At 46.6% G+C, this 27,506-nt stretch overlaps 2 protein-coding genes across 3 annotated transcripts in view; both read right to left on the bottom strand.

Annotated features, from left to right (window-relative positions):
• Positions 1-7,481, bottom strand: part of ARHGEF9 (Cdc42 guanine nucleotide exchange factor 9) — a 338,518-nt gene extending 331,037 nt beyond the window's left edge. The window contains exon 1 of one of the 2 annotated variants that reach the window (XM_088664656.1): positions 7,345-7,481. The gene's annotated coding sequence lies outside the window, so the exon portion shown is untranslated. The remainder of the gene's footprint in view (positions 1-7,344) is intronic. The other variant, XM_088664654.1, reaches the window with a different exon arrangement.
• AMER1 (APC membrane recruitment protein 1) lies at positions 183-21,781 on the bottom strand. The gene is made up of 2 exons (XM_035101241.3): positions 21,621-21,781; positions 183-15,647 (listed from the first exon to the last, which is right to left on the bottom strand). The coding sequence occupies exon 2, from the start codon at positions 15,561-15,563 to the stop codon at positions 12,249-12,251; it is 3,315 nt and encodes a 1,104-aa protein (XP_034957132.3). The 5' UTR covers positions 15,564-15,647; positions 21,621-21,781; the 3' UTR covers positions 183-12,248.
• Between the last annotated feature and the right edge of the window lie 5,725 nt (positions 21,782-27,506).

Genomic DNA, 27,506 nt, shown 5'->3' with positions numbered 1-27,506 from the left:
CTCTGCCTATTGGAGCAGTCCCAAAACATCTGGAGGGCACCAGGTTAGTGAATGCTGATAGGAAGATGTATTGCAAACTGTTTTGTTCCCATATTTCTTCCTCTTTGGTTAAAATTATGACCATGGCATCAGCAAGGAAGGAGCACCCCCCAAAAGAAATAAACCAAAGGACACTAATGAAATAGGATGGTCTCTTTAAAAACCCTCAGATTTATTAGACTTCAGCAAGGAGGGCATACATTGCAAAACACAGAAAAACACATTAAAAACTTGAAGATAAAATGAAAATAAAATAAACCAATATTAATGAAACTTCAGCAAAAACATAAACCAGCTGACACAGCAATGGAGAATGATGGAGTGAGAGTTTGTTTAAATAAAACCGCGTAAATGAATATCTGGCAGTGTTTAAATGAGAGGCTGAAAACCTGAAACCACTTACGGTACTTATGAGAAATCCTACTGCCTTCAGTAGGAATGGTTTCAAAGTTCTAGGGCAAGAAGTAAAACTGGGCCTATGCATCCTAGGTCACCAATTAACTCAGGACAGTGGAAGACTCTGGTAAAGGGTTTACATCTGCATGAGGGGTTGGGAATCTTGAATCTCCATGTATTATTAGACTTCAGTTCTCACCATCCCTGACCATTGGCCATACTGGCTGGGCTGATGTGGGTTGGGAGTCCAACAACACCTGGAGGGGCACAGGATTCTACCAGTGCTCTATGCAGTCCACCCCCCCCCCAAATCCAGCTATGTGGGCATCCTACTGAAAGCAGCAGAGTGGACATCTGGATTTGCCTTATGGCCACATTCCCTAATTTGGAGATCCACATGTGCATCATCTTCTCTGGATTAGGGTACATAAAATCACTTCCCTCTAAAGCCTTTACATGTAAACCCTGTACCAAAACATTAGCCATTTACCAAAACCAACCCCCAAAATACAGTACTACAATGGAATGTTTAAGCCTACCAAGGCTTAGGAGGAACACTTAGTATACAATTCTAGTGCTTCAGTGATTTAAAGCATCTTACAGACATTATGTCAGTAATTCCCATAACATGGGTGCAAAGCCCACACGGCCTGTACCCAGCCCATGAAGCTACTTTCAGTGGCTCACCAGCCCTTTGCAAAAACCAGGGGCCTAGCCTCTCCCTTTAGACCTCCATTTGCCCAGCAAAGGGGGCTCATCCTCTTCTGGCACAGCAATATTGTTAGGTCTTAGCACTTTAGGAAACAGGGAAAAGAGCAGATCTAACAAAGTCAAGTCAGTGTTTTTCATCCCCATGACAGCTCAGGGCTGGGAGGTTTCTCCTCCTAGCCCAGTGTTGCAGCAAGGATGAAAACCACTCTCTGTTCTTCACAATGAGTGTGTGCAACTCTGTAAAGTAGATCAGTGTTCTTATCCACCCATCACAGATTAGGAGCCAGCCAAGAGTGAATAACTGAAGGTAGTCACCTACAGAGGTGGCAGCAGGGGCGAGCTTTGAGCCATTTTTAGCAAACCAGTATGGCAGACCAGCTCTTATAACTTATTTTGGAAGATGAGCACCAATTGAACTATCAAATTATTCCCTCCCCCTCCAAAATAGGGAGATTATCTTCACGGCTTTGCAAAGCAGATACCAACTCCCTTTTTGGGGTGGAAATTATTTTCAATTCCTGCCATTCTCAGTGCGCCTTCTCTCACTTTAGGTGACCTGAAGCAGGAAAACTGACACCTCAAAAACACTGGGAGAGAGAAGTAGCGCCCCACACTGAGGGTGCTGTAGGAAAACAAGCAATGACAAGACACACACTTAGCAAATGCTCTGCAAAACAGTGATGCATCAGTCTCCAGGCATGACCCTGGAAGTATTATGTAATAGGTACATAAGGTTAGGGACAGGCAAGGCCAAGTGGTGGGAACCCCATGTTACTGCACCCACCTTCAGTCAGTGCAGGAGTATCCAAGCATTGTGGAAGGTGAATACTGATGTTTCAGCAGGGTTCTTCATTGTGCAACCCAGCTTTGCAACTAGAGGTAGTTTCATCAGCAAGTCTGGCAGTCCTCAATCTCCTCCTTCCATTTGTGCAACAGATAGGGTTGGGCTTTTCTTTTTTTTAAGGGGGGAATATATAGAGAACTATATTCCTCACTTTCAAAAAAGCAGAGATGCGTTACTGGTTGCAGAAGCATTACACAAACCATATTGGCCCTGGAGAGAAAACCACCTCGGCTGTAAAACAATCAGTGTCAGTCTATCCCCCCCCCCCCCCGTTATGCCTGAAAAGCTGCAGGACAGGTTTATCAAAACCCACTGGCAGAAAATACAGTACACTGTCATCCTTCGAACGCTGCATCACTTTTTGTCCTGCATTGCATACTTTCATGGCTGGGGTAGGCAGAAGGTAGATCTGCATCTGCTGGGAGATCTCAAGGATTTCTGACTCCCAACTGGTTAAGAATAGCAGCAACAGAACAACTCTACTCCCTGCCTTACATGGTACTGCAGAAATGTTAGAAAGCTTGGGGGTAGCCAGGAGGGCATTCCTGTGTGGAAGGACTGTGAGCTCCACTTGGTTTTGCACTTCAAAACAAAATTCCTGGATTCAGTGGCACCTGGCTTCAGCTGGTGGTCCTCAGTGAAAAACAAAAGTATATCCCACAAGCCTGAAGATGGTGCAATAAAGACAGATAGTGGCCGGAAGTGACACTGAGATGTGAACAGTGTTCTTCAACTGATAAAGGACTTTGCAGTTATCTCCTTCCAAAGAAAAGTAGAACTATTGGAATGCATTTGATTTTTACTTATTAGAATCAGTCCTTTTATCTTTGAAGGAGGGAAGAAGACTCAGATGTTTTAAGTTTCATCCAAATTTCCCCTGTAACAAAGCATGATGTCAATCCACATTCTTGCCAAGGCCATGGAATGAAAGGCTGTAGCTATCTCAAGGAGGCATAGTTTACTAAAAAGGAGCAGCCAGGGAAAAAAATGGGAAAGGAACTTGGCAATCTTACTCAACAGAGAAAACATTTCATGGTTTTTACCATTTCCCTTTCTTCTGTTACTGTAAATCTCTGGGGGAGAACCATCCTAACTGTGGATCAAGTTTTCACCAAAAGCAAGTTTATTAACTTTAAGTAGCAACCAAGATGACCTGCAAGAAGAAAATGGGACACCCTTCACAGATCAAAAGCAGAAATAGACACACAGAGAGAGAGAGAACACCACAAGCAGTATTCGACAAGGGTTACAGAAAGTTATTAAATGCATATTGGAGCCCAGAAAAGCAAGGGGTATGTGTGAATGAAAAGGGTAGGGGGCCTTGAAATATTCCAAGACGGCTGTCAGTTTATAGTCCAGCAATGACCTCTGATATAATGAACAGCATGCTGCGCCCCCGCCACTGTTTTGCACATGTATAAGCAGTAACCAATGCTTCCCCCCCTTCAAAACTGAAAATTGCACCTTTCTTTAAAAATAGACAGTAAAAAGAACAGCCCATAAAAAATTTCCATGAATGTATACAACAACAATGAAACCTATAGAAAAATAGATAAATCCCGGATGTGCAGTATAGGCACAGCACCTGGTAATCTGACCTGCATTATATATGTAGCATTAGGGGGGAGGGAGAAACATGTATGCCACAGTAAGCTCTATGGAGGAAAGAGACATACATAGAATAAATGAATCCATTCCTAAGGCAGCCAATTCAGTAAGTTGCATTATGCATGCAATGAAGAAACTCTCGTCTTATGAATCTACCACTAATCAATGGTTGCTTTTTTGTTTTTGTTTTTTGATTATCCCTTCTGGTGTTACAAAGGAGGGAGAAACACCTGTACAATTTAAGCAGCCCATCATTCTGCCTTAAGTACAATCCTAATCATGTTCCATTAGAAGTAACCCCTATTGAATTCAGTAGGGCTTACTACTCTCAGGCAGGTTCTTCTTCTTCTTCTTCTTCTTCTTCTTCTTCTTCTTCTTCTTCTTCTTCTTCTTCTTCTTCTTCTTCTTCTATTATTATTATTATTATTATTATTATTATTATTATTATTATTATTATTATAGTATTTAGTCACTTCTTTCTTCCTTTAAAAAAAGCCACATTTAAACTTTATCCTATAAGGAAGGATAACCTAAAGGCTTTTGGTTGCCCTTTCTTCTTTATGAGATTCACTGACCAGAACCATACACTGCATTGTGTGCATGGCCACACCATAAATTTGTATAAGGGCATTATACTACTGTAGCTTTTAATTTTCAATCCTTTTCCTAATAATCCCTAGCAAGGAGTTCGCCATTTCCTCCACCTGCTTCATACTGGCTTGATGTTTTCATTGATCTATATATTCATCATGCACCCTAAATATCTTTCCTGATTACCTGTTCTTAATCCCCTCAGCATGTGTAGAACGTTAGGATTTATTTGCTCCAGCATACCGTACATCACTTTACACCCACACTGAATCTTAACTTGCTGTTTTGTTGCTCTTTCGCCCCATTTGCAAAGCAATCCTTTCAGGGCTCTTTCCTACCCATCTGGACATTCAAAACACTAAAATAACAAGGTATGATCTGCAAACTCACTGCTCACCCCTAACTCCAGATCGCTTCTGACAAAGTTAAAAAAAGGAACTGGTCTCGGTACAGGTTGTGGGGAGATTCCACATCTTCCTTCCCTCCACTGTAAAAACTGTTCACTTATTCTTAATCTGGAGGGAGGTAAGAACTGGACCATCTGCCGCCTGCTGATTGTTGGGACTTTTGCAAATGTGCCGGACTTAGCTGGAGCTCAATATGATCCCAGCAAATGACTTCTTAAATTCTTAAGCAAGAGTGCATCCACAGGATCACTTAGCACAGCTTAGTTATGCCTTATCTGGCAAGACATCCTGAAGTCCCGTAGTTTTAAACACATGCTAATGGACTGTAAAGCAAACCCACCCCTAACCACCCCTAGATCACACTAGGCTAGAAGTCAGCATGAGTTGGAGCAGGTATCTTCAACCTTTTTAGACCCACTTTTAACCTGAATATGCATTTCGGGACCAGTTTCTCAATTTTGCACCATATGTTTGCATGGTGGTAGTGCCAGAGGTGTAGCAAGCCCAGGTGGTACCCGGTGCGAATTTTTTTGTCAACCCCCCCCCCCAAATCGACAGCTCAGGGTAGGCTTGGGAGTCGCGGGTGGGCGCCAAATGTCCACCCCCCTCCTATGCCTCTGCGCCCCCACCCCTGTGACTCCCAAGTACCCTGAGCTGTCAGGGGAGGGAGGAGCTCTGCGGCTTTGCCAGGGCGCTGGCAAAGCTGCACAGCTCATCCTCGTGGAAGCTCCCATCCACCCCTCCCTGGTTTGCTGTAAAGCGGCAAAGCAGGAGCCACTTACAGCAAGCCAGGGAGGAAGGGAGGGGGAGACATGGCTCCTGTCAGCCCCTCCCTGGCTCACTGTAAAGTGGCAAAGCAGGAGCTGCTTACGGCGAACCAGGGAGAGATCCCACCGCCGTCTGTATGGCACTCCAGCAGCACCGGTGGCAAACCACTATGTACAGCGCATGTGCAGCATTGTTATGCACAGCGCATGTGTGCGATACCACGCATGTGTTGTATGTAGCGGTTTGCCGCCAGCGCCGCTTGAATGCCATATGGATGGTGGCGGGATCCTCTGCTTGCGACTGCAGCTGCGAATGGAGGATCCTCCACATGCGGCTGTGGTGGCGTGATGGCTGCTCACGCCGCCGCTCCCGGGCTGGGGTGGCAGGGCGAGGACCCTGCAGGGTGCCTTCTTGTCACCCTCCCATACGTGGAACCCAGGGCGATGCCACTGGGTAGTGCGCCTGTTGCAACCCACTTTGGAGCAGGCCACCATGTTGTATATCAGTGGTTTAGAGCATGTGAATTCATGTTGCCTATTCCTCTAGTAATAGTACCAATGCTATCTCCATGCCCAACCACTTAACACTAACCAACCAACTGTTGCTCCATTGCAACAGGCATCCTAGCTTGAATCCCCAGTATTCCTTGGCTTGAACCCAATGGATCTGCACAAGATTGCAAAACCTGAAAAGAAGCCTCTCCAAAGCAGTCCCACACCATCCAACAAGTCCTACTAGAATCACACATGAAGATTCTGGACCTCTTGTTATAAAAACATTATGCTACATGGGGAGAAAAAGAAACAGCCTCAAATGAGCATCATCAGATATTGTAGGCAAGCACAGTGCAGAACTCTGCAAACAATCAGTCTTTGCTCATCAAGCAACAGTTCCAATGACTGTAGAGAAAAAGAGCTTTTTACCATGGATAGTGGCTTGCCTCTTCAACAATTGGGGAAACAGTTCTATTAAACAGTTCTATTAACAGTTCTGGCACATTAAAAGTCAAAGCTATGTATTTGCACACATTGCTCTCTTTTGAATGCATTTCACCTCTTTGGATTGCAGCCAAATATGCAAGCTTTGATTGTACAGACTTTCATCTACTCACTGGACTACTGAATGTCTTCATTGGCAAAGCTATTCTTAGTCTTAGAAAGACAACAGTATTAGTGAAGGGGCTACAGTGGGCAATGACCTGGGTTAAAGTCAGACACAAATCAACATGGCCTTTAATTTTTTTCCTAAGAGCCATCTGGCACATTACTGAAGGGGGCAAGATGAGCTGGCATAATTCTAAGTTGGATCGCTTTAGACTGTCTGGGGGGGGGTCCAATTTCTGAATGTTCCCCAACTTAAAAACTATCTTCATGGTGAACTAGCCATGAAAAAAGGCCATGCTAAACATTTCCACTCAGTACTAATTTTTGATGTGCAGTGAGGGTCTCCCCCCACCCCCATTTAGTGTGGGGAAACAATCAAAAAATGACCCATATCCAAGATCCTACCACATTCTGCATAAACAGTTCTAAAATACAATTAGCTTCACTACTGGTCAACCTTCCTTACCTTCTAGGTCAGGGGTGAGGAGCCTATGGCTCTCCAGAGATGTTGGTGGACTCCTATCAGCCCCAGCCAGCTTGGTGAATGGTTAGGGATGATGGAGACAGTAGTCCAATACAGTGGTACCACGCAAGATGAATGCCTCGCGCAACGAAAAACTTGCAAGACGAAAGCATTTTGTGATCTTTTTGTTGACTCACAAGACGAATTTTTCTATGGCCGTGCTTCGCAAGACGCTTTTTTTCTTTCTTTCTTTCTTGGATTTGTTTAAATTGGAAAACCGCAAGACGAAATTTTCGCAATACAAAACGACTCGCGGAACAAATTAATTTCGTCTTGCGTGGCATCACTGTATATCTGGAGGGCCACAGGTTTGCCATCCTGTTCTATGTCTTTCAAGTCAAGAAGATGCCTTACCCTGAGTCAGATGATGGTCCATCTAGCTTAGCATTCTCTACACTGACAAGCCTTGGCTCTGCAGTTTCAGGCAAGCATCTTTCCCAGCCCTAAGTGAAGATATGGGAACGGAACCCAAGACCTTCTGAATGCAAAGCAGGTACTTCTACCACTGGCCAAGAATCCAAAAAACAGGACCACAGGAAGAAAGAGGAACAAGCAGCCAGACGTTCATGCTTCTGCAACCCCATTGTCCTGCTGTCATTTCTGTGTGCCATATCATTGTTTTAGCCACAGACCAAATCAGATAAGGAAATAATTTTAAAGAGAGACAGAGGAAAGGTTATATAGTACGAAGATTGAAAAATCCTTTACAAACAGGTCAAATTACCAGGGCAGAGTCAAACTGTTGTACACACTTGTATAAAAATGATTTTCTTTTCTTTTTTAAATTTTCCCCATTAAATATGTAAAAACCAAAATGCTTACACACACATTTGTAGAAGAACATTCTTATTAGCACAGAGTTGTTGGTGTTTTGTTTTTTTTACACAAATACATTATCAACAAGAGTTACACCATTTGACAACAAACTTCACAAGATGTCTTTGGTGATGTGTTCAAAAGGAAAATGGGGGGGCGTGGGGATCTGCCATGCCACCAACCCAAACCAAAACACGTTGAAGACTTAGCCAAGGCAGGCCACAGTGAAAACCTGTGTGTGATACAGTGTGATCATTAATAGTTCTAGTTTGTGAGCGGTAGCAATTCAGAACAGAGGCAAAATGAGACAGGCCCGCCAGCTTGGCAGCTGCTTGACGAGGCTCCTTCACTGGAAGTCCCACAGAGATACCAAAACATGGAGGCTTATTAGGCCCCCGGTGAGTTACCTTGCATGGCCAATTGGTTGTGTTTGGGTCAATGGGGTCATTAATCAGGCAGAAACCAAGCCTAAAGCATCTATGCATTCTAACATGGGAGGATTTGAGAATCTGGACATTTGGTTCCCAGTGTCCCCATCTTGCACAGTTGCTTATCTTTTAAGCAAATGTTTACATTCCATCCCGCAGGAGGGATTCTTTGTCAAATCAAGAGCTTGAGGAGAAAGACCTCATCCACAACGGCCCTCCAGCTTGTTTCCAAAGTCCCCTGAACACTTGAAAGCTAAAGCTCCAGAGGAGCAGGGGTGTGGGTGCAAGCCCCACCCTCAATCTGCCCCATTTGTACTGAGAACAAAGGTCTGACACCAGTTCTGTGAACATTCAGCTGACTGCGCTTTCTACTGAAAGCAAAGGAGAATTTGGGTTTGATGTTAATTCAGGTGCTTAGTGAAGGCAGGAGTGATGAGCAGGCTGCAAGCTAGACTACACATTACATAGAATCACAAGACAAGAAGTTTCAGCCAGGTGCCACTCCAGGCAAAGAAAGCAGGACAGAGCTGATTTGCTAGCATGCAGCTCAACTTGCTGGCATGCATGCACTCCCACCAAGAGAGCATGGACTCTCTGCCATGTCAGAGCACCTCTGCACTAGCATTTGGGACAGGGTGGGCTATCAGTTGCCTAGGTTCTCTCATGTGAGGAAGCATCCTTCATAGTGGGTGATGTATGTGGAAAAGGTCGGCATGTAGTTCTCAATTGAGGGAGGAAATCTTGGCTAGCTCAGAACTCCACACACACCCTTTTGCCACATGCTTAGCCCCCTCTGAACTTCAGGGGATGTTTATCCACATGAGATAACAGAAAGGTAAAAACCTGGCAACCCATCTCACATGGCTAATCCTCCTTTGGAGGTGGGCAAATGATGAACAGCCACATCAGATAGGAGATTTGTTGTGCCATGAAGTACTAGAGACAGAGATAGATCTGGCCTTTGGGTTAAGTACATCAACACTCTCTCTCAGCTGAGCCCTGCTGGAATGAACAGGAAGTGCCCCACAAAGGAACAGCAAGAGCCCAGTGCAAGAAAACTTCTTGATGCTATCTTATCTAGTTTCAGGTACGCATAAACCATTTGGATTTTCCACCTCAGGTTCCTCACCCTCTTTGGCTGGCTCTGAGCTACAGCAGGAAATAAGATCAATCTTTCATAAGAGACTGGTCAGAGGTGTTTTTTTTTTGTTTATAAAAAAAAATAGTCTTACTACATACATACTGCTAAAAAAAAGAAACCAAGAGTGAAGGGAAGATAGAATGTAAGAAACTGCTTCATACCAAATCAGAACATTTTGCCAATCTAGCTCAGTGCTGTCTACACTGACTGGCAGCAAATCTCCAAGGTTTCAGGCAGGATCCCCTTCCAGCCCCACCTGCAGGTGCCACTGAGGAATGAACCTGGGATCTTTTGAATGCAGTGAGGTGGGGCCCTTCCTCTGAAGTTTCCCTTGTACTGACAGCAGCTTCAAGGGACTTGGCTTTAATGTAGGATTTTCCTCTTGCTGGTCTTCTTCTCTGATTTATTAGCTACCAAATACTAGCAGGTATGGGCACTCCTTGAGCAAAGCAGCAAGTTGTGCACCACCTCTTTCAAAATGATTTTCCCTAAAAGCTACCGTGCCAGATATGAGTCTTCCAGAGCGAATTAACAAGAGGGCAAGGCCCACCTTAGCAGCAGAACATTTGCTCTGCATGTGCAGCAGGGGAGGGGAACCTGTGGCTCTCCAGGTGTTTCTGGACCAGAAGACAAATCACAGCTCCCATGCTGGTTGGGGCTGATGGGAATCCAGCACCATCCAGAGAGCCAGATTCCCCATTCCCAATGTAGGACACCCCAGTCTTTGGTTCTTGCATCTCCTCCCCCTGCAACCAAAAAAGTCCCCTTGCGTAGTGGGCTTTGAAGACACCCACCCACACACACATCTGAATCCCTGGACAGCTTCTGCTAGTCAAGAGTTGACCAGATTCGGCTAGACAGATCAGTGCTAGGTTCATGCATTTCTGAGGACCCTCCTCTACTGCCAGCCTTACCTTTCAGAAAGATCACTTCTGGGTGGAAGGCCATGGCAGGTTTCTCACAAGACAAGTTGATCAAAGGGGGGGGAATGTTTCCTTCAAGCCCTGCTTGCCGCCTTCCTGGAAGCATTTGATGGGCCACAGTTAGAAAAACTAAGCTGAACTACATAGGCCTGATCCAACAGAGGCTCTCTTATGTCCACCTCAAGCAGTAGATGTTGCAGTCCCATAAGGGGCAGCTGAGCAAGAGGTAAACAGAATTGATTCCTGGGGCTCAATCCACCAAGAAGCCCTCCTGTATATCCCCACCAATAGCTCCAACATGCTTTCACAAGCTCCCTTCAAGTGGAGTCTTGATGCAGACTTTTCTGGCTGATTAAACAGTAGCATCTGTTTGCATGTGTGGAAAGATTTGGATTTTCCAATCAACTTCTTGGGCCAGCCCTACATGGAAGAGAGGAAACAGATTTTCCAATGAAGGATACATTTGGCCTTGCAACATGGCATCTACAAGCCGAAGTCTATCATATAGCCAACTCCCATTACCCCTAGCCAGCATGTCCAATGGTCAGGGGTGCCGGGAGCTGTAGCCCACCCACACCTGGGGAGCCACAGGTTCCCCATCCTTGATATAGTTTATTTACAAACAACAGAACACCAGCCTTGCATTACACAAACCAGTTAAACCACAGTATGATGAATACGCTTGCCCAGATTTGCATTAGAACCCAAGTATTCAAGAGTAAATTATTATTTTTTTGGGGGGGGAGGCTCTGTTCTGGGGACACACAGGAGAATTCATTTCATTGGACATCCCACTGAGTGAGATTTAGTTGTAAGGAAATAATGGGATTCAAATCTTTAAAAAGAGGTACAGTTTGAAACAGAGTTTGCTGCTTTTAGCTTAAAACGCGCGCGCACACACACCATATCTTCTTGAAGTTTGCAGTTCTGCAATCGCTCGGGTGCCACTCCACTCTGACACCATCCATAAACTACGCCAAATTTTTAAAGGTCTTCTTAGTTCTTCTTCTCCCCTGGCCAAACTTTGACTCATTATAACCACATGCCCAATGCTTTGCCACTCTTACCCACCCAACCCTGGCAGGCAACACACTTTGCAGGTCTTATTTTATCTCCAAAATGCCACCTGATACAGATGGCTCTGCATACACAACTGCCTACTAGTAAGTAGCCCTCCCCCTTTGGAAAAGGGTGGCACTTACTTCTGAGTAGATCTGCACAGGACTGCACTACAAGGCTGCAACCCAATGCACCCCCTAGCTGAGAGCAAGGAGTGCTTCTGGAGAAGGAATGCACAGTAGGGTTGTGCTGTCAAAAACACAAAACGTTCATCAAATCGGGGTTTTTTTTACCACCGGCAAACCATCCCATTTCTTAAAGTTGTTACAACCACTTGTTTGTTTGTTTGTTTGTTTTAAAAAGCACCCAGTTAGTCAGTTTTAAGAAACTGTTTTTTTCTGCTTTTAACTAAAGGGCAAGCTGGATATTCCAGAGCTCTCTTACATCATATCTGAATATCTCCAAGCCAGGGTGTTGGCACATCTCCCCTGTATTGTGTTCAGGATTAACAGTGGTTCACACTATGGAAGTGCAATTCAGCATCAACCCAACAAGAAGCACAATCAAGCAGTGATGAGTGATAACAGAAGTCCTATCAGGCACACTCTGCCTTACCCACCACTAATGAAAGCATTTGTTACCACCACCACCTAATTTCAAATCAAAGTTAACCATCTGTAACGTTCCAAGTCTCCCTGCAGGCCCTAGGGAACCAAACCCACCCTAATCCTCCTTTAACCCTCTCCTGCAAGCTATTTGGCTACTGTTACATTCATCGCGGTGTTCCAACAGCTGGCAGCACAAGCAGCCACCTCCAACATGGGGGCTTTCCCTTTCTGCAGATCAGAGAGTCGGCACTCCCACGATGCTCAGCCTTGCCATCAGGAGGTCTCAGCACTGCTTGCTGTGAAGCTGGGACATTCCTTGCGTCACACCTGCAGGTTTGCACATTGCTGGCTTGTCGGGGGAATGAGTAAAGCTGGGGTCCGGGGGCAGATCAGCCCCCTTCTCTCCCAAAGGAAGGACCCAAGCAAGTTTTTTACCTGCGCTATCCCCACCAGGCCTGTGGGAGGCACACACCTCCTGGGGCACAGCAGGAGTCTGCAGAGGCAAATTGGATGGCCTGGCCATTGGTCTGGTTGCCATCAGCGCTGGATGGCTGGCCCCATCTGCGTGAGGTTTCCCATCAGGCTCCTTGGTGGATTCCTGCACCAGGGGCATGCAAGGTGCTTCCATACCTGGCTGTTCTGATGCGCCCCACGTGCTCTGGAAGGCTGAAGTGCTCAGATCACAGTCCCACGGTTTCACGCCTTGCGAGGGAAAATTCTCCCTGCCTGATACATTCTGTTGCAGCTCTGCCCAAGGAAAAACAGCAGCAGCACTTCCTTCCCTTCCTTCTGGAGAGCCCAGAGCATTTTCACGGTCTGCATCTAGACCAGGAGACACAGGATCCTTCCTGCAGCCACTCCATCGAGACCAGAGGTCAAAAGGCTTGAAGCCACCCTTGGAGAGCTGCAAGCTAGCCAGCTCGAACTCCAAGCTCTCAGTGTCAAGGGACCTGCTCCTCCTGCAGCTGGAAAGAGGCTCCGGCATGGGAGGACTCATCTCCTGAAGCCTCATGCGCCGGGGAAGGCTGGTGACACCCCAGTTGCAGCTTTGGAAAGAGCTCTGGAAGCACACAGGAAACATTCTCTCGTCACATTCGGCGAAGGATTCTTTTGCAACGTAGCTATCGTCAAAGGCCTCAAAGGATGCAGCGATGTCCTCATCAGTGTTCATCCCCAGGTGCTGCTCGCACTCCCCTTCACCCTCTTGCTCCACGTCGACAATGTCGAACGTGACCATCGTTGGGAGGGCGGGGAGATTCTGAGTGAACGCAGAGCCTGAATCAGAGCTCCCAAGGCTTTCAGAGAGGCTGGAGAAGAGAGTCCCGCTGCTGGTAAACTCCACCAATGCCTGGGAGAAGTTAACGGCCTGTTCTGGTTCATTTTCCATGTTGGGAGGCTCCCCAAAGTCAGCTTCGGTTCTGCTTGGCTGCTCATTGAGTGGACAGCTGTGCGTTTTGAAGAAAGGGAATGTCACGGAATTCTCCAGGCCACTTAAAGCACCCGGTTCAAGCCCTGGATGCCCTCTATCTGAATCCAACACTGAGCCATTTTCCACGTGCTGAAAAAGGCCCCCACTGTGCACTTTAGGGCCCCCACTGCCATGGTAGTGCTTCTCTGGGCACAGCATCTCCTTGAAATCTTTCCACTCTTGCTTCTCGGTTAGAATTCCAGCATCCAGGCCACTGTTCAAAGCAGGGGGAGACATTTGATCGAAGCCAAGGCCACTCAGACTCTTGTTGGTTAAGCTGGTCACTTTCGTGTTACATTCCGTATGTAGCTTTTCTCTGGGGTGGTGCTGGTCTTTGCTGAGGATATCCAGGTCTTTCATGGTTGGCTCCCTCTGCATCTCCCAAAAGAGCAGCTGCTTCTGAATGGAAGCCAGCCTCTCCTCCTCCGTTTCCATCACTTCCTTCTTCTGGCCCATTATCTGCACCAAATCCTTCTCGTCAGGGAGAGCAAAGTCAAAGAACTGGCTCATGGAAAAGATCTCTGGTGGGGACACTTTGCTACCAAACCAAGATTCATCAGCATGAGTGGGGCTCATGAGGGCATCATCAGTTTCATAGAACTCATACAGCGCATCGCCACTGTAGCTGTCCCTCGGGAGGCGGTCCTTCTTAATTTCTTCAAGCCCATCGCCAGTTTCATCATCAGGACCTGGAGTGGTAGAGTCATAATACCCCTCATCGCTGTTGGGAGCAGATTCTTGCTGGTCACTGTGTGGTGTTAAGAGGTCCACGTCACCCCTTGTGCCTTCAGGATAGAGGAGGACCTCTGGCTTGCCACCATTCACTCCCTGATGCTCACATTTTGCCATGAGTTCCGGAAGGCGTGTTTCGTATCCAGCATCTGCTTTGGCGGCACCTTCCCACATCTGCTGGAGATACTCCTCTATGTCATCCGGCATGGCCATCTCCTCCCCTCCACCCTGGTAAGTAACTAGGCAGGAGCTCCTCTTGGCCACATCCCTGCCACGCTCTGTGGTGGTGGCACTCTCGGCAATGCTGTCGATATCTGGTTCAGCAATGATGTCTCCACAGCCGGTAAGGGAGTCGAAGCTTTTGAGGGAAGTGACATCTCCAAACATCAAGCTGAGCTGGTCCCCAGATGGGACACAGGGAGGGCTGCTGTCTAGGTCCTCAGACTGGAGAGCATCAGGGAGCTCTCCGCACACAGAGTTAGCACAGAGGGTGTCATCTGTATCCAGCTCTGCATCTCGAGAGCCTTCGCTGCCCATCCCTCCTCTGGCTGCATCCCCTACAGAACTGCTTTCATTGGCCACCGGTTGGACCTCCTCTCTTGACTCATTGAGACCAGCCGCTACTCCAGGTGAAAAAGAAGCGTCATCACGAAAATGCTCCCCATGTTCTGGAGGAAGTGCAGTGCTTTTTAGGCTTCCCTGCTTCAAGACTTGCTGGGTTTCGGCACCCCTCTTCTGCTTACTTGCACTGGGCTGTCCAGCCACAGCATCCCGTGAAGTCCACTCCTGCAACTCAGTCCTCTCGGGCTCAGTGCTTTTGCTCTTCCTGTGGCGCCGGATGCTGTTGAAGAGGCCCCTGAGTCCCTTCTTAGACCGTGGAAGGAACAAGGATTTCTCCCCACTGGGCTTCTTCTCAAAGCCTTCAGAGCTTCCGGACAGGGATACCGACGGTCGGACAAAACCAACCCTGAGGCTGGCATCTGCTCCCAGGAGAGCGCTCTGAGAACTCGGCAGCTGTGCAGGAGGGAAGTCCGTTCCGCCACCCGAGTTGGCCTCTTCGTACCCCACGTCACTGATGCCATCGTGTGTCTTGCTCTTGCTCAGGCCCTTTTTCGCAGCTCCCTTTCCCTGACCTTTGTTTTTCCCACCAAAGAAACTGGGCAGGGTGCAGATGCTTCGCTTCCCACCAAAGAGCTTGAAGGCAGTCTTCCTGAGCTTCCCAGCAGGTGGCGGCTGGCGGCTCGGCTCCACCGTGGCAAAGGAGGCATCGCTGTGCTCAGAGAGCTGGTCGGCTGCCCCATTCTCTTCCTGCATCCGCTGATGGTGATGGCCTTCCTCTACTGGTGGAGATTTGGCTCCAGGTTTGTTCCCAGTGCAGGCAGCTTCTGTGGCGGCCATTCTGACATGCAGGTTTAGCTGGAAGGGCAGTCTCTTGCGGCCGCATCTTCCTCAACATGCTCTGGATGAAGCATCCTGGCTGATCTGAAATAAGAAGGAAAGAAGGGGGGGGCGACAACAGGAAATGCATCAGGAGAGGATACTGGTGCTGAGCATTATTTCATCCAAGTACATCATAACCAAGCAAAGCCAGGGCCACAACTGCTGCCCTGCCTGGGGCTCTCATACCTCTAAATGTGGGAGGGATGTAACAAATGGGGGGGGGGGACTGCATCTGTACATTTCTCCCAGCTGTTCAAAAAAAAAAGCAGAGGAGCCTACATTAGGAAAATAGCTGGCAGCCTTAGGTGGGAGAAACTGACAAATATACAAATGTAATGTACAAATGTACAAAATACAAATTTAATGTAACCCAATGTAAGCCTTGTTGCACGTGTCCACTCAACCACTTCCATGGGTGGAATTGGCACTACAACAGGTGCCACATAATACCTGTTCTATATTTGTAAGAACTTGGACATTTAGTGTGGCAGCACCTGCTCTCTGGAACTCCTTGCCTATTGACAGCTGCTAAAAACATTCTAACCAGATGCTTAGAAAGTTGAGGTAATTGTAATATGTTGTAGTATTTTTTGTGTGTGTGTTAAAGTAGGGTTGTAGTTTTTTCTTCATTTTATTGTCTTATCTTTTTATAATCTGCTTTGAGGTTTCCCGGTGCTTCCACTTGTATGAAATAAATTAAATAAATTTTCAGACAAGAGGCCTGAGAAATCCTGGAATTGGTTTTTCCACCAATTTACTGGTCATATTCTCTCTCTCCTCTGCTGTGTCCCCACAACGGATTGATGAGAGAGCTACAGGCCTCAGGGTGGCACATTTAAGAAGGAAATAGAGCTCTAACATCAGGTCATCGATCAAGTCAGAGCTTTTTCCCATTCTTTTTCGGATAGTCAACATTGTTAGCAATTTTTATTCCAAGACTAGCACAGGCCAAAGCAACTGCAGGGGACTCTGCAATGTTATTAATGTCAGACTTCTATCTCTCATTAATAGTGAGCACCCACCAACTCTCTTAAAAGGGAAGGGGAGCTGAACTGAGCACAGAAACACACAATTTAGTCTTTTAATTAATTAATTACATTGAGTTTGTATCCCACCTTACCCCCAAAGACCTGAAGGTGACGTACATCGTTCTCCCCTTCCAAACTTTATCCTCACAACAGCATTGAGAAGTAAGTTAGACTGATACTGAGCAGTGACTTTCATGCAGTGTTAAGAAATTAACTAGGCATCAGGCGCATTTGCACCTGGCTTCAACAGCTTCTGACCAAGTGAAAATGCCTTTGCTCAAACACAGCACTTCCATCATAGTAGTCACATCAGATCAGAGACAGTTGCTTCAAAATTTTCATTTATAACCCCAATGGCTTGAAAACTTCCTACATCAGCACTGTTCTGTTTAAAGATTATCTTGAGACAGTTTCTGGGACTAAATTCCAAAGCTTTTCACCCAGAGATCTGTCAATAGATGCCAGACTATCTTCCCTGTGTCTCTACTTTAAAGCACTCAGAAGAGGGTGTAAAAAAGGTTGTTCTCAAGGTATAATATCTGTGCTACGGTAGCATTCATGTGATTCACAGGTGGCCATCTATGCAGGCACTGGCCAGACCCAGATGTGCTTCATTTCAGGAAGGGGGTTCACGTGCCTTCAGCCCACACCCTGGCAGCGCTAGACAGTTTACACAACCCAGACTGAAGGCCTACAGCTGCAGGGACCTTGCACCAGTCGCTATCACCCAGCCTGGCCTACTCCGTAGGGCTGTTGTGAAGATAGAGAAGAGTTGAGGGAGAACAGACTGCATTCTGTGTTGAGCTCCTTGGAGGGCAGGCAGGATATAAATTACAAATATGGGTAAATAAATACAGTAACTTCCCAGCCAAGGCAGTCATGCTGCATAAGCAAACCCCTCCCCACAAAATACCAGCTTTATTTCACCAAAGGCCACCCGACTTCAATACACCATCTCACCTTTGTCTTTGCATCACAAGCCAACCTTTAACATCATGTCAAATCACTTTCACTCTCTCACATAGCTCTCAAACTACAATGGAATAGCCTTTCATTTGAATTGTAGCAGCAATCACTATCAGCCACACAAACAAATTCTAAATTGATGAGCTCATGTTGGTCAAATGTTGGTGCTTTGCTTTACACAACTCATCATCACGGAAAACAATTTCACAAGAACTTAATGGATCTCCTGCATTCTGCAGTGGCTGGACAGCCATCTACTGGGGAGCCTCTACCCCAGGAGTAGGGAACCCGTGGCCATTCGGATGTTTCTCACCTACATCTCACGTCACCCCTGGTAATTAGCTGTGCTTGTCAGGACTGATGGGAGTTCTAGTTTAGCAACACCTGGAGGGCCAAAGGTTCCCCACACTTATGCCAAGCAAGGAGTTATGCTTGATGGTCTATCAGGGTACCTTTAACACTCTAACCTTGTAAGAATCTTCTTTCTCCTACCCACTACACCACCAAATTTGAAAGGTAGGAGGCTGCCGCACCTGTCAATTACCTGAAGTCAAATGAGGTGGCATGATTGTTAGAACCTTAAAAGCACTGTGCAGGATTCTCTGCAAGCCTCCTGCAAACAGCTCTGTGCAGCACTTTGAAGTGCCAGAAATCATCTGGTTGCTAGGAACTTCAAAGCTCAGCACACAGTTCTTGGGAGGTCCCAGATGATGGTCAGGACTTTAGGAGACTCACGCTTGGTTCTTCTTAAGTGCCAACTATCAGCTGGTGCTTCTGGCCCAGTGCAGCCACTTTTACCTGCCCACCCCTGGCATCATATAAGACATCAGGTGACTGGCAGGTGAGTGTAGCATGGCCAAAACAGTCTGGTGAGCCAAATGGGCAGGCATAATTAGTCTGATGGGCTGGAGGTTGCTCAGTCCTGCTATAAACTGTGTTCATGCATTCGCAGGACATACAATGTTGTAAAACGAGGAGGGAGGCAAGCAGATGCAAGCCTCCAACCCCCCAACCCCAATTAGGATTTTTTAAAAAATGGGGTCAAATGATGGTCAACATTAGTTCTTCTGTATGTATTCATTTAATGCAACTATCACAAAGAAAATCTGAGAGCGATTAACATAGATGTCATTAACTACTTTTACAAAACTGTCCAGATGATTCCTTTTGACACTAGATTTGCCTGACCTTGCCTACAGTCCTGTTGCATAGGATCTGGCTGGGAATTATAAAATCTGAAAATAAATTATCCTAGCACAAATATAAAAATGTGTGCAAGAGATGTTCAAAAGAAGTGTCTCTTGACTTTTACTTGAAACCCAGGCTTCATTTCCCCCCTCTTCTTTAAAGGAAAAAACAAACCCTAGCTATTGATATACTGTACCTAACTGTAGATAGATCTCTGTGTGCCTTGAAGAAGATCAGCTAGGTTTTCTGACTCTCATTGTTTCATAATGCCCCTAGGGCCGATCCTGACCCTGCTGCTGGACTCCAGCTCACGTCATCCATGACCACCCGTCATGCTGACTGGGGCTGATGGGAGTTGTAGTCCAACATCATCTTGGAAAAGCTGGATTGATCAATAATAAATCTGTCAGGTTTTTTAAGGCGTGCCACAAGACTGTCACTTTTCTCTTGTGATGGACACAAGCCACAGATAACAGGGGAGAGCCAGTGTGGTGTACTGGTTAAGAGAGTGGGAATATTACTTAGGAGACCAGGGTTCAAACCCTAACTCATCTATAAAGCTCAGTGGGTGAGCATGGGCCAGTCACTGCCTGTCACCCTAACCTACCTCACAGGGTTGTTGTGGGGTTTAAATAAGGAAGGGGCAAAACCACGTATATCAACATTAGCTCCTTGGAGAAAAGGGTGGGAAACAAATACAATAAATAAATAATGTCAGTCTCTACGACACAAACACAACGCAAGAAAGCCAAGTCCCGCTGTAAATCGGCAGGACTTGAAGGACCGGCCATTGAAACACAGGCACCTGCTTTATAGAGCCATACCATCAATCTGTCTATCTTAGTATTGTCAACACTGACTGGCAGTGGCTCTCCAGGGTTTGAGGCTGGATTCTCTCCCTGCCCTACCTAGAGATGCCGGGGATTGAACCTGGGACTTTCTGCATGCAAAACAGATGCTCCACCACTGAGTTCATTGTCCTATCAAACCTGGATTTGTGTAGGCCTAGAGAGAGAAAAATGTTTCCCCCAGAAATTTCATATATTTGTGACTGAGTGATGGAATTTACATTCAGTAAGAAGCTGCATCCAATGTTAAGACGTGCAGTTTTTCAACAATTGTGCATTTCCAAAGTGAAGTTCGACACATCCACACATAGCATTTTAAGTGTACAATCAGGGAAGTGTGTTGGGGGGAAGAAAGTCTCTTTATTTACTATTTTTTAAAAGCCCACCTTTCCAGGCACACCACTTTCACAAGGCTGTTTACAAGACTTTAAAACACATGAAAATAAAATATACACCCAAGGATAGTAGCAGCTAAAAAATTTTTTCATGCACAACACAATTCAGTGAAACACAGACAACTGCTTTCAGAGTTTGGAATTTTTAAACACCAGCAGTGGTGAGGTCATGTGTATCTCTGCGAGGAAGGGAGTCCCGAAGTTGTGGGGCCACCACTGAGAAAGTCATGTCCCTATTACCCACCAGCCTAACACCTCTTGAGGATTAAGGTATTAAAGGCAAGAGTCCACCCAGCCAGAGTGTTTCATGGTGGAGAGGCCACACTATTCATATGCCTTTTTCCCCCACACAGAGAGGGCAATAAGATTGAAAAGTGGATGGAGCATAATCACATAGGAAAGTGTCATACACCCAGCTAAAGGTTCGCCAAAACCTTTGGCCCTCCAGGTGTGGCTGAACTACACCTCCCATCTTCCCCTGTCACTCCCCATGTTTGCTGGTGCTGATGGGAGTTGTACTTCAAAAACATCTGGAGGGCCAAAGGAAGATGATGGTACAGGGACTCTCTGATCTAGCCCAATATAGTCTGCTCTGATGGGCAACAGCTCTCTAGCAGAAGAGTTTCCCATCACCCTTATTTTCTAAGGCTCCAACCCTGGTTCTTCTGCACTTAAAGCCTGTGCACTTAAAGCCCACAAAGCTACCACCCTACTTTCTGAAAAAGAGCACAGGAAGCTGATAGATTCTGATTTCACCGATCCTGATGCTTTCCAACTCGAAATGCTTTCTGGTTCTGAAAAGCTGCAGAAGTGTGCTTCTTAGCACTGCTACCTGGCCCTTTAAAAATAAAATAGAAGAGGGAGGTACCAGGGTCTAATAATCCTAGGGCTTCCTGCAGGCAAACTATCACCAGCTTTGCCTCTAAGCTATCCTGGCCTCTCAAAAATAATAGGATGCTTAAGGAGCGCGGCGCGTCTGCGGTGGGGAAGGGGTGATCTCAGAAGGGGAGGCCAGCCACCACCAGCCACCGCAAGCTCCGGCAACTCAGCAACAAAAGCTACCCAGCGCCCGGCCTACCCAAGGGTGGGGGGAAAGGGAGGGAGACTGCCGGCGGAGGTAAAGGAAGAGGCTAGAGAACCGGAGGAAGCCTCACATACATTCTGCGATGGGGTGATAGGTGATCCGCTCCGCTCCACAAATCCCACCCGCGCCTGTCCTTTCTTTCTTTCTCCTTCAAAAGGGATGGCAACAGCAGAAAGAGAGGGCGGGGTGGGGGGAGAAGAAAAGGCCTCCCGACTTCCTGCAGGAGTCGACACAAAAGAAAAAGACGCGTGCACACAACCCGTCCCAACACACAGACACGTACAGGCGCGCGAAAGACAGACGGGAGAGAATGTGTCGGTAAACTGCAAACGCGCCAATATCGCAGGCCGTTTGCGCGGGCAAGCCCCGGGCGATTGTGCTGCGGCCGGCCGGGCGCCTCTCCTCCTGGCACTTCCAAGCAGGCCAGTATAGCTTGCAGGAAAAGGGAGGAAAGCCCAGGCAGGCAGGCACCCTCCCTTCTCGCTCGCCTTGCAGTCCCCACTCACCCGCCTCTGCGTGCGCTCCCGGAGCGCAAGGACCCGCCGTACAGCGCGCGTCTGGAGGAAAGTTGGCAATACATTCATGGCTCTCGCCTCGCCAACCCCAGCACGGAGCAGGGGGAGAGACGGGGAGGTGGGGGCCGGAGGCTCCCGGCTGCTACTACTACCGAGAGGCAGGGCCGGCTGGAGAGATGATAGACGGCCACCCAGAACCAATGAGGAGCGTTCGGGGCGGAGTCGGGCGGGGTTTTCTGTCTCTCTCCTGTGGTTTTCCAGCCCTCCTCTAACATTCTTTGAAATACAAAGTGCTGCAGTTCGTAGATTAAAAGTTGTTATCACGAGTACATCTGCAATGCCAGGGTATGCATCTTTACTGAGAAGCAAGCCCCCAGTTGAGATCAGTGGGCGTTCCTACTCCACTCTCCCCACCTGCGCTCCAATCCTATGCATTTAGACTCCAGTCCTATGCACGCTTGGGTTGCATGGGAGCAAATCCCATCGAACTCGGGGGGGGGCATAGATTGCACTGCGATCCTATACCTCTCTGGAAGCATGTGACGTTCAGCAGAGTGGGACTTGATTTTGAAGAAGCGCAATGCGCGCCGGGGGCGGGCAGCATTCATGTATTTATGTGTGCTCAAAGTTGCACACATGGTTCTCCACACTTTTCATCCTCAGGTTAGGCTGAGAAAAGTGACCAGCCCAAGGTCAACCAGTGACCGTCTGAGTGGGGATTTGAACCCTGATCTTCCAAGCCTAAGTACTGTATTTGTAAAATGAAGGGTGCACATATCTGTAAATGCACTTATTTTTTTAATAAATATCTCAAAAGACAGATTTTACCCTGCTTGTGGGACAAAGTTTGGGGCTAATTCAAGAGCCAAGCAAAGGGCTGGCAAAGCCCCTTTTGCTACAGTTACCCAGTGTGCGTTCCACATTTGTAAGAAATCAATATTTTAGCATGGCAGCACCTATGCTCTCAAACTCCCTGCCAATGGACACCAAGCAGGCACATTCACTGTACTGTTTTTGGCACCTGCTGAAAACATTTTTTTAAAGGTGAATCTGTCCAGGCACGTGGAATGTTGATATACGTTTTATCTGCTTTTGTAATTTATTGTTGATTTTATCTTTTGAAGTTTTAAAGAGTTGCTTCCACTGTTTATACTGATAATTTTATTGTTCTATCCGCTTTGTAAACTTCTTTGAGGCAACTTTTTTGAGGGTGGGTTGTTGTTTACAATCAAGTGGTGTATAAACCTTATGAAATAAAAATAAATAAATAAATCCGATGGCTGTCAGGACAGTGGGACAAACATCAGTCAACCACCTGACATAATCATGACATGAAGTAAATGACAGAGGGTGTCCCACCCACCTGTCAAAGTTGGCCCATGGAAGGTGGGGACAAGTAAGGACCTGGCTTGGTTAGCCATAAAAGGTTCCCCATCTCTGGACTAAGCCATGCACCAGCCGAACATCCAGCTTGCTGGTTTGACTAGTTGCAAAGCTGGGTTCATGGTGCAATAAACTCAGCATAAAATGACTATTGCAGTCTTCACCAGCCAAAGGCTTCTTTGCTGTCATACTGTAAAGGAAACACCCTTCTGTTTGGTCTGGCCCTCTTAGCCAAACACAGGTCTGCTGTGGGCACTTTGCTGCCGCTTGCTTTCTGTTGCAAACTCACAGGCAAACTGCAGCTGGAGGATTCCATAGGAAAAGGTCAGTTGCCACAGGCTCTTTGAGCAGGAGTTCCCCCTCCAGATAGTAAATCTTTAGGCTTGCCATGGCAACCAGCCTCAAGTCGGCTTTCATTTGCATCAACTCTCATCCCTCGTAAAGCCCATCCAATTTCCACTGGAGTAATCAAAAGTGCAGAGTGGGAGAAGAGGAGTGTGGGAAAGATCTTTACAGGCTTTGAGTAGACAGATGACTTGCTGAGTGGACAGATGGTGCCTGTGGGCTGTTGCTGCAGCTTATAAACCAGGCGGAGAATCAAAAGTAATAGCACAAGCCAACGACCTGTGCATGACAGACCTTTGGAAAGCACTGAAACCGTTCAGCCTAAGCCAAAAGCAGGACAGTTTCATGGGTTGTTTTCTGGACCACCTCCTCTAACTAGGAAAGATGGTAGCTGAGCATGTGTTGTTGTTGTTGTTTAGTCGTTTCCGACTCTTCGTGACCCCATGGACCAGAGCACGCCAGGCACTCCTGTCTTCCACTGCCTCCCGCAGTTTGGGAGCATGTGTAGTGTACTGTATAAAAGAACATTTAAGAAAGGCTTATCTGAGCCCAAACATACAACAACAAAGGAGCTTGTTTGCTGCCTCTCTGCCTGGTTCATTACTCTGTCCTTGCCTTGGCCTGTGATGCACCAGGGCCATTCAATTGCTTTTGCTGTAGGGATGAAGCCTAATGACCTGTCCTCAGAGGGGGTTACATGTTTCCTTCTTATGAGTCATTGCTCTGGTCTTATCTCCTTCCAATCAACATCTGCTGAGGACAAGCAATCCTGCAGCATCTCCATATAACATTTGAGTGGATCATTCAATCACTACCAATGAAAAGAAGCAGCATGAATCAATTACCTACGGTACTAGGCTCAGAGGAGTGGCATTCCCCCCCCCCCCACGCAGAGTTTCTTGCTGGATTCTAAGGAGGAGGCACACACCAAAACACAGAGAAGCATAATACTGCCAATATTGCAGGCAATAGCCGGCCCTAGACATTAATAGCAATTTCCATTTCATATTGTGGTATAAAGTTCAAACCTGAAACCTTGTGTTGTATTTACAGGTAGGTAGCCATGTTGGTCTGCCGTCGAAACAAAATAAAATAAAATAGAAAAAATCCTTCCAGTAGCACCTTAAAGGTAAAGGTAAAGGGGCGCCTGACCATTAGGTCCATGACGTAGGTGGCGCTGTGGTCTAAACCACTGCGCCTAGGGCTTGCCAATCAGAAGGTCAGCGGTTCGAATCCCCACGACGGGGTGAGCTCCTGTTGTTAGGTCCCAGCTCCTGCCCACCTAGCAGTTTGAAAGCACGTCAGTTGCAAGTAGATAAATAGGTACTGCTCTGGTGGGAAGGTAAACGGTGCTTCCGTGCGCTGCTCTGGTTCGCCAGAAGCGGCTTAGTCATGCTGGCCACATGACCCGGAACCTGTCTGCAGACAAACGCCGGCTCCCTCAGCCTATAGAGCGATATGAGCGCCACAACCCCAGAGTCATCCGTGACTGGACCTAATGGTCAGAGGGACCATTACCTTTACCTTTAAGGTGCTACTAGAAGAAATTTTTCTATTTTATTTTTATTTTGTGTTGTATGAATAAGTACTTTCTCTTGTTTGTCCTGAATCTTGGAACATTTGCAGCTTCAGTGGATTACTCTGGCCTCTAATACGGTATAATGAGTGGAAGAAAAACTTCTCTTACCCACTGTCTCTATACCATGCAAATGTAAGGAATGTGCTTCACTGTACTACTAAGATACACAATTTTTTGGTTAGAACTCTGCAAAATGGGTTGCAGAATGGGATAATCAAGCAGCTTGACCAGAACCCAGTTAAGTCAGGATCTTGGATTTGAGGAAACAAGAGAAGAGGGGGAAATCCTTGTCAGGGTCGTCTCAAGCAGGTTGGGCGCCCTGGCGCTGAGGCCCGGAGATCGCGCCGGCGCCCCTGCCCTTGCAGAGCGAAGCACGGCTTTTGTGCGGCTTTGCGGTGCAGCGCCCCCCTGCCGGCCCGGCGCCCTGGTGCCCCGCGCCACCGAGACTGCACCTAGAAAACCCACCATAACCACCACCACACCCCTTCTAAGGCTACACACACACACACACACACAGAGGCATTTATATATATGAGTACAGGCATATATATGAGTACAGGCATTTCGGCTTTGGGAAATAGATGATACTGTTATAGATTCCGCTGTTATATAAACATGCAAATTTTGCATGTAAATTTGTTTGGGGATTATGGCATGAACTTGTTAAACCTGACCCATCCTGGTATCAAATTGGAAGATGGTAGATTCATTGAAAAATAGCACGTAGGCTGTATATACCGTAGTTGGCAAAATACTTTAGTACTTGAACTGGTGGACTGGAAGGCTTGTAGCCAGAAGGTATATTGGAGAACCAGAACAAAGGATGAAGAGATCAAGGCGTGATCTCAAGAGACAAAGGAAGAAGCCCATGCTAAAGGGTACCCTTCTAACATCTTAAGAACTGCCTGGCTGTCATATGTTGATAGGGAATGTTTTAGCTGGAGGGAAAGTAGATTTGCTTTTAACTCTTTGTTTATATGCTCTTTTGCTCCAAATGGAAGGAAAGCTATGCATATTTACAGCTACAGTATTCCAATGTTAAACCTATTCCCCAACAATGACCTTAAAACCACCATTATCTTTTACTAAACTTTTGTTCTTGTTTTCATATAACTTGCATGGTCTCCTTTAATATGCTGCCCCATGTCTAGTGCCACATACTAAGATACCTGGAAGCGTTCTTTGGGAAGACACAGGGAATTTTAGGCTGATTGGTGAAAGGCAATGAGGAGTAAATCACTATTTCACTTGGTGGCAGAAAAGGTGTAAAAGAAAGGGATCTACTCCAACCAGGCTGCATCTCCCTCCCCTCATCACAGCACAGGACCCAAGAAAACTGGAGTGCTGTGGCAGGCTTCAATGAAAGCGAGTATCTTTCTTTCACACAATCTCTCCCACTTTGTTTTCCATCCAGTCTCACTATTCTGTCACATTTTGGTTGGTCAACAGTTTTAAGCTTTCGCCATGCACACTCATGTAACCTACCTCTTCCTCTGCTTAGCTTCTTTAGTAGTTTCCTCCTTAGGGGGTAAAATATTATTTTTTAAATTTGATGTGCAGAGGATTGGCAAATGGCACCCAAAATGATCTCAGCATCCCTGCGGTGAAGTAAGGGGAAAGCGCTTCATCCTTTCTCCTGCCTGCTATAACACAGCACAGATCCTTACTGAGGCTCTAGGCTTGTCATACTATCAAACTCAATGCAGTGATCACAAGGGATGGCTGAACCTCAGAATTCATTTAAGCAAAAAGTTCTCCCAAAGGTTTTTTGAGTCTCTTGGAACCAAAATGCAGTCAAATTACAGGATCTTCTATAAGGCTGAGATTTTTGAATCTGAAAAGACAAGGTGAAAAAGAGAGCCCAACCCTTTCCTCTGTTGCCAGTTAAGTATGGAGGAGGAATTTGATTCTGCTTGTATTTAATGGGAAATGGCCTGATCTGCACTTTCAGAAACAAAATGATCAAGGGCATATGAACTCTCATATGAGGAAAGGTTGCAGCATTTGGGACTTTTCTCTAAACTAAAAAGGTGAGTAACAGGTGACATGCTAGTTTACAAAAACTAGACATGACATGGAAAAAGTGGACAAAGGTTTTTCTCCTTCCTTTATAACACTAGAACTCATGGACATCCAATGAAGTTGAATGTTGCATGAAAGAAAGTTCTTCACAAGGCAGCACAGAGTTAAATTATGGAACCCACTCCCAGTGATGGCAGAGATGGCCAACAACTTGGATAGCTTTAAAAGAGGACTGGGTAACTTCATGGAGGAGGAGGCTCTCAATGGGTACTAGCCACGATGGCTGTGCTCTGTCTCCTGAGTTGGAAACAATAATGCTTCTGAATACCAATAGCTGGAAACCAAAAGCAAGATGAGTGCTCTTGTGCTCAGGCCCTGCTTCCAGGGTTCCCACGGCATTCGGTCAGCCACTGTAAGAGCAGATGGGCCATTGGCCTGATCTAGCAGGCTCTTACTATTCCAAAGCACAATGATCCTTTGAAATGTGTGCTTCTCTGCATTCTGCAATGGAGCTCCCCACACAAACAATCCGTACAAAAATTCCATAT

The sequence above is a fragment of the Zootoca vivipara genome, chromosome Z2, assembly GCF_965207765.1.
Source record: "Zootoca vivipara chromosome Z2, rZooViv2.hap1.1, whole genome shotgun sequence".
NCBI classification, from domain to species: Eukaryota; Metazoa; Chordata; class Lepidosauria; order Squamata; family Lacertidae; genus Zootoca; species Zootoca vivipara.
This window is presented reverse-complemented; position numbering and strand designations above follow the sequence as displayed.

Excerpts from the sequence above, each read along its gene's own strand:
- AMER1 (XM_035101241.3), bottom strand. The coding sequence starts at position 15,563 with ATGGCCGCCACAGAAGCTGCCTGCACTGGGAACAAACCTGGAGCCAAA.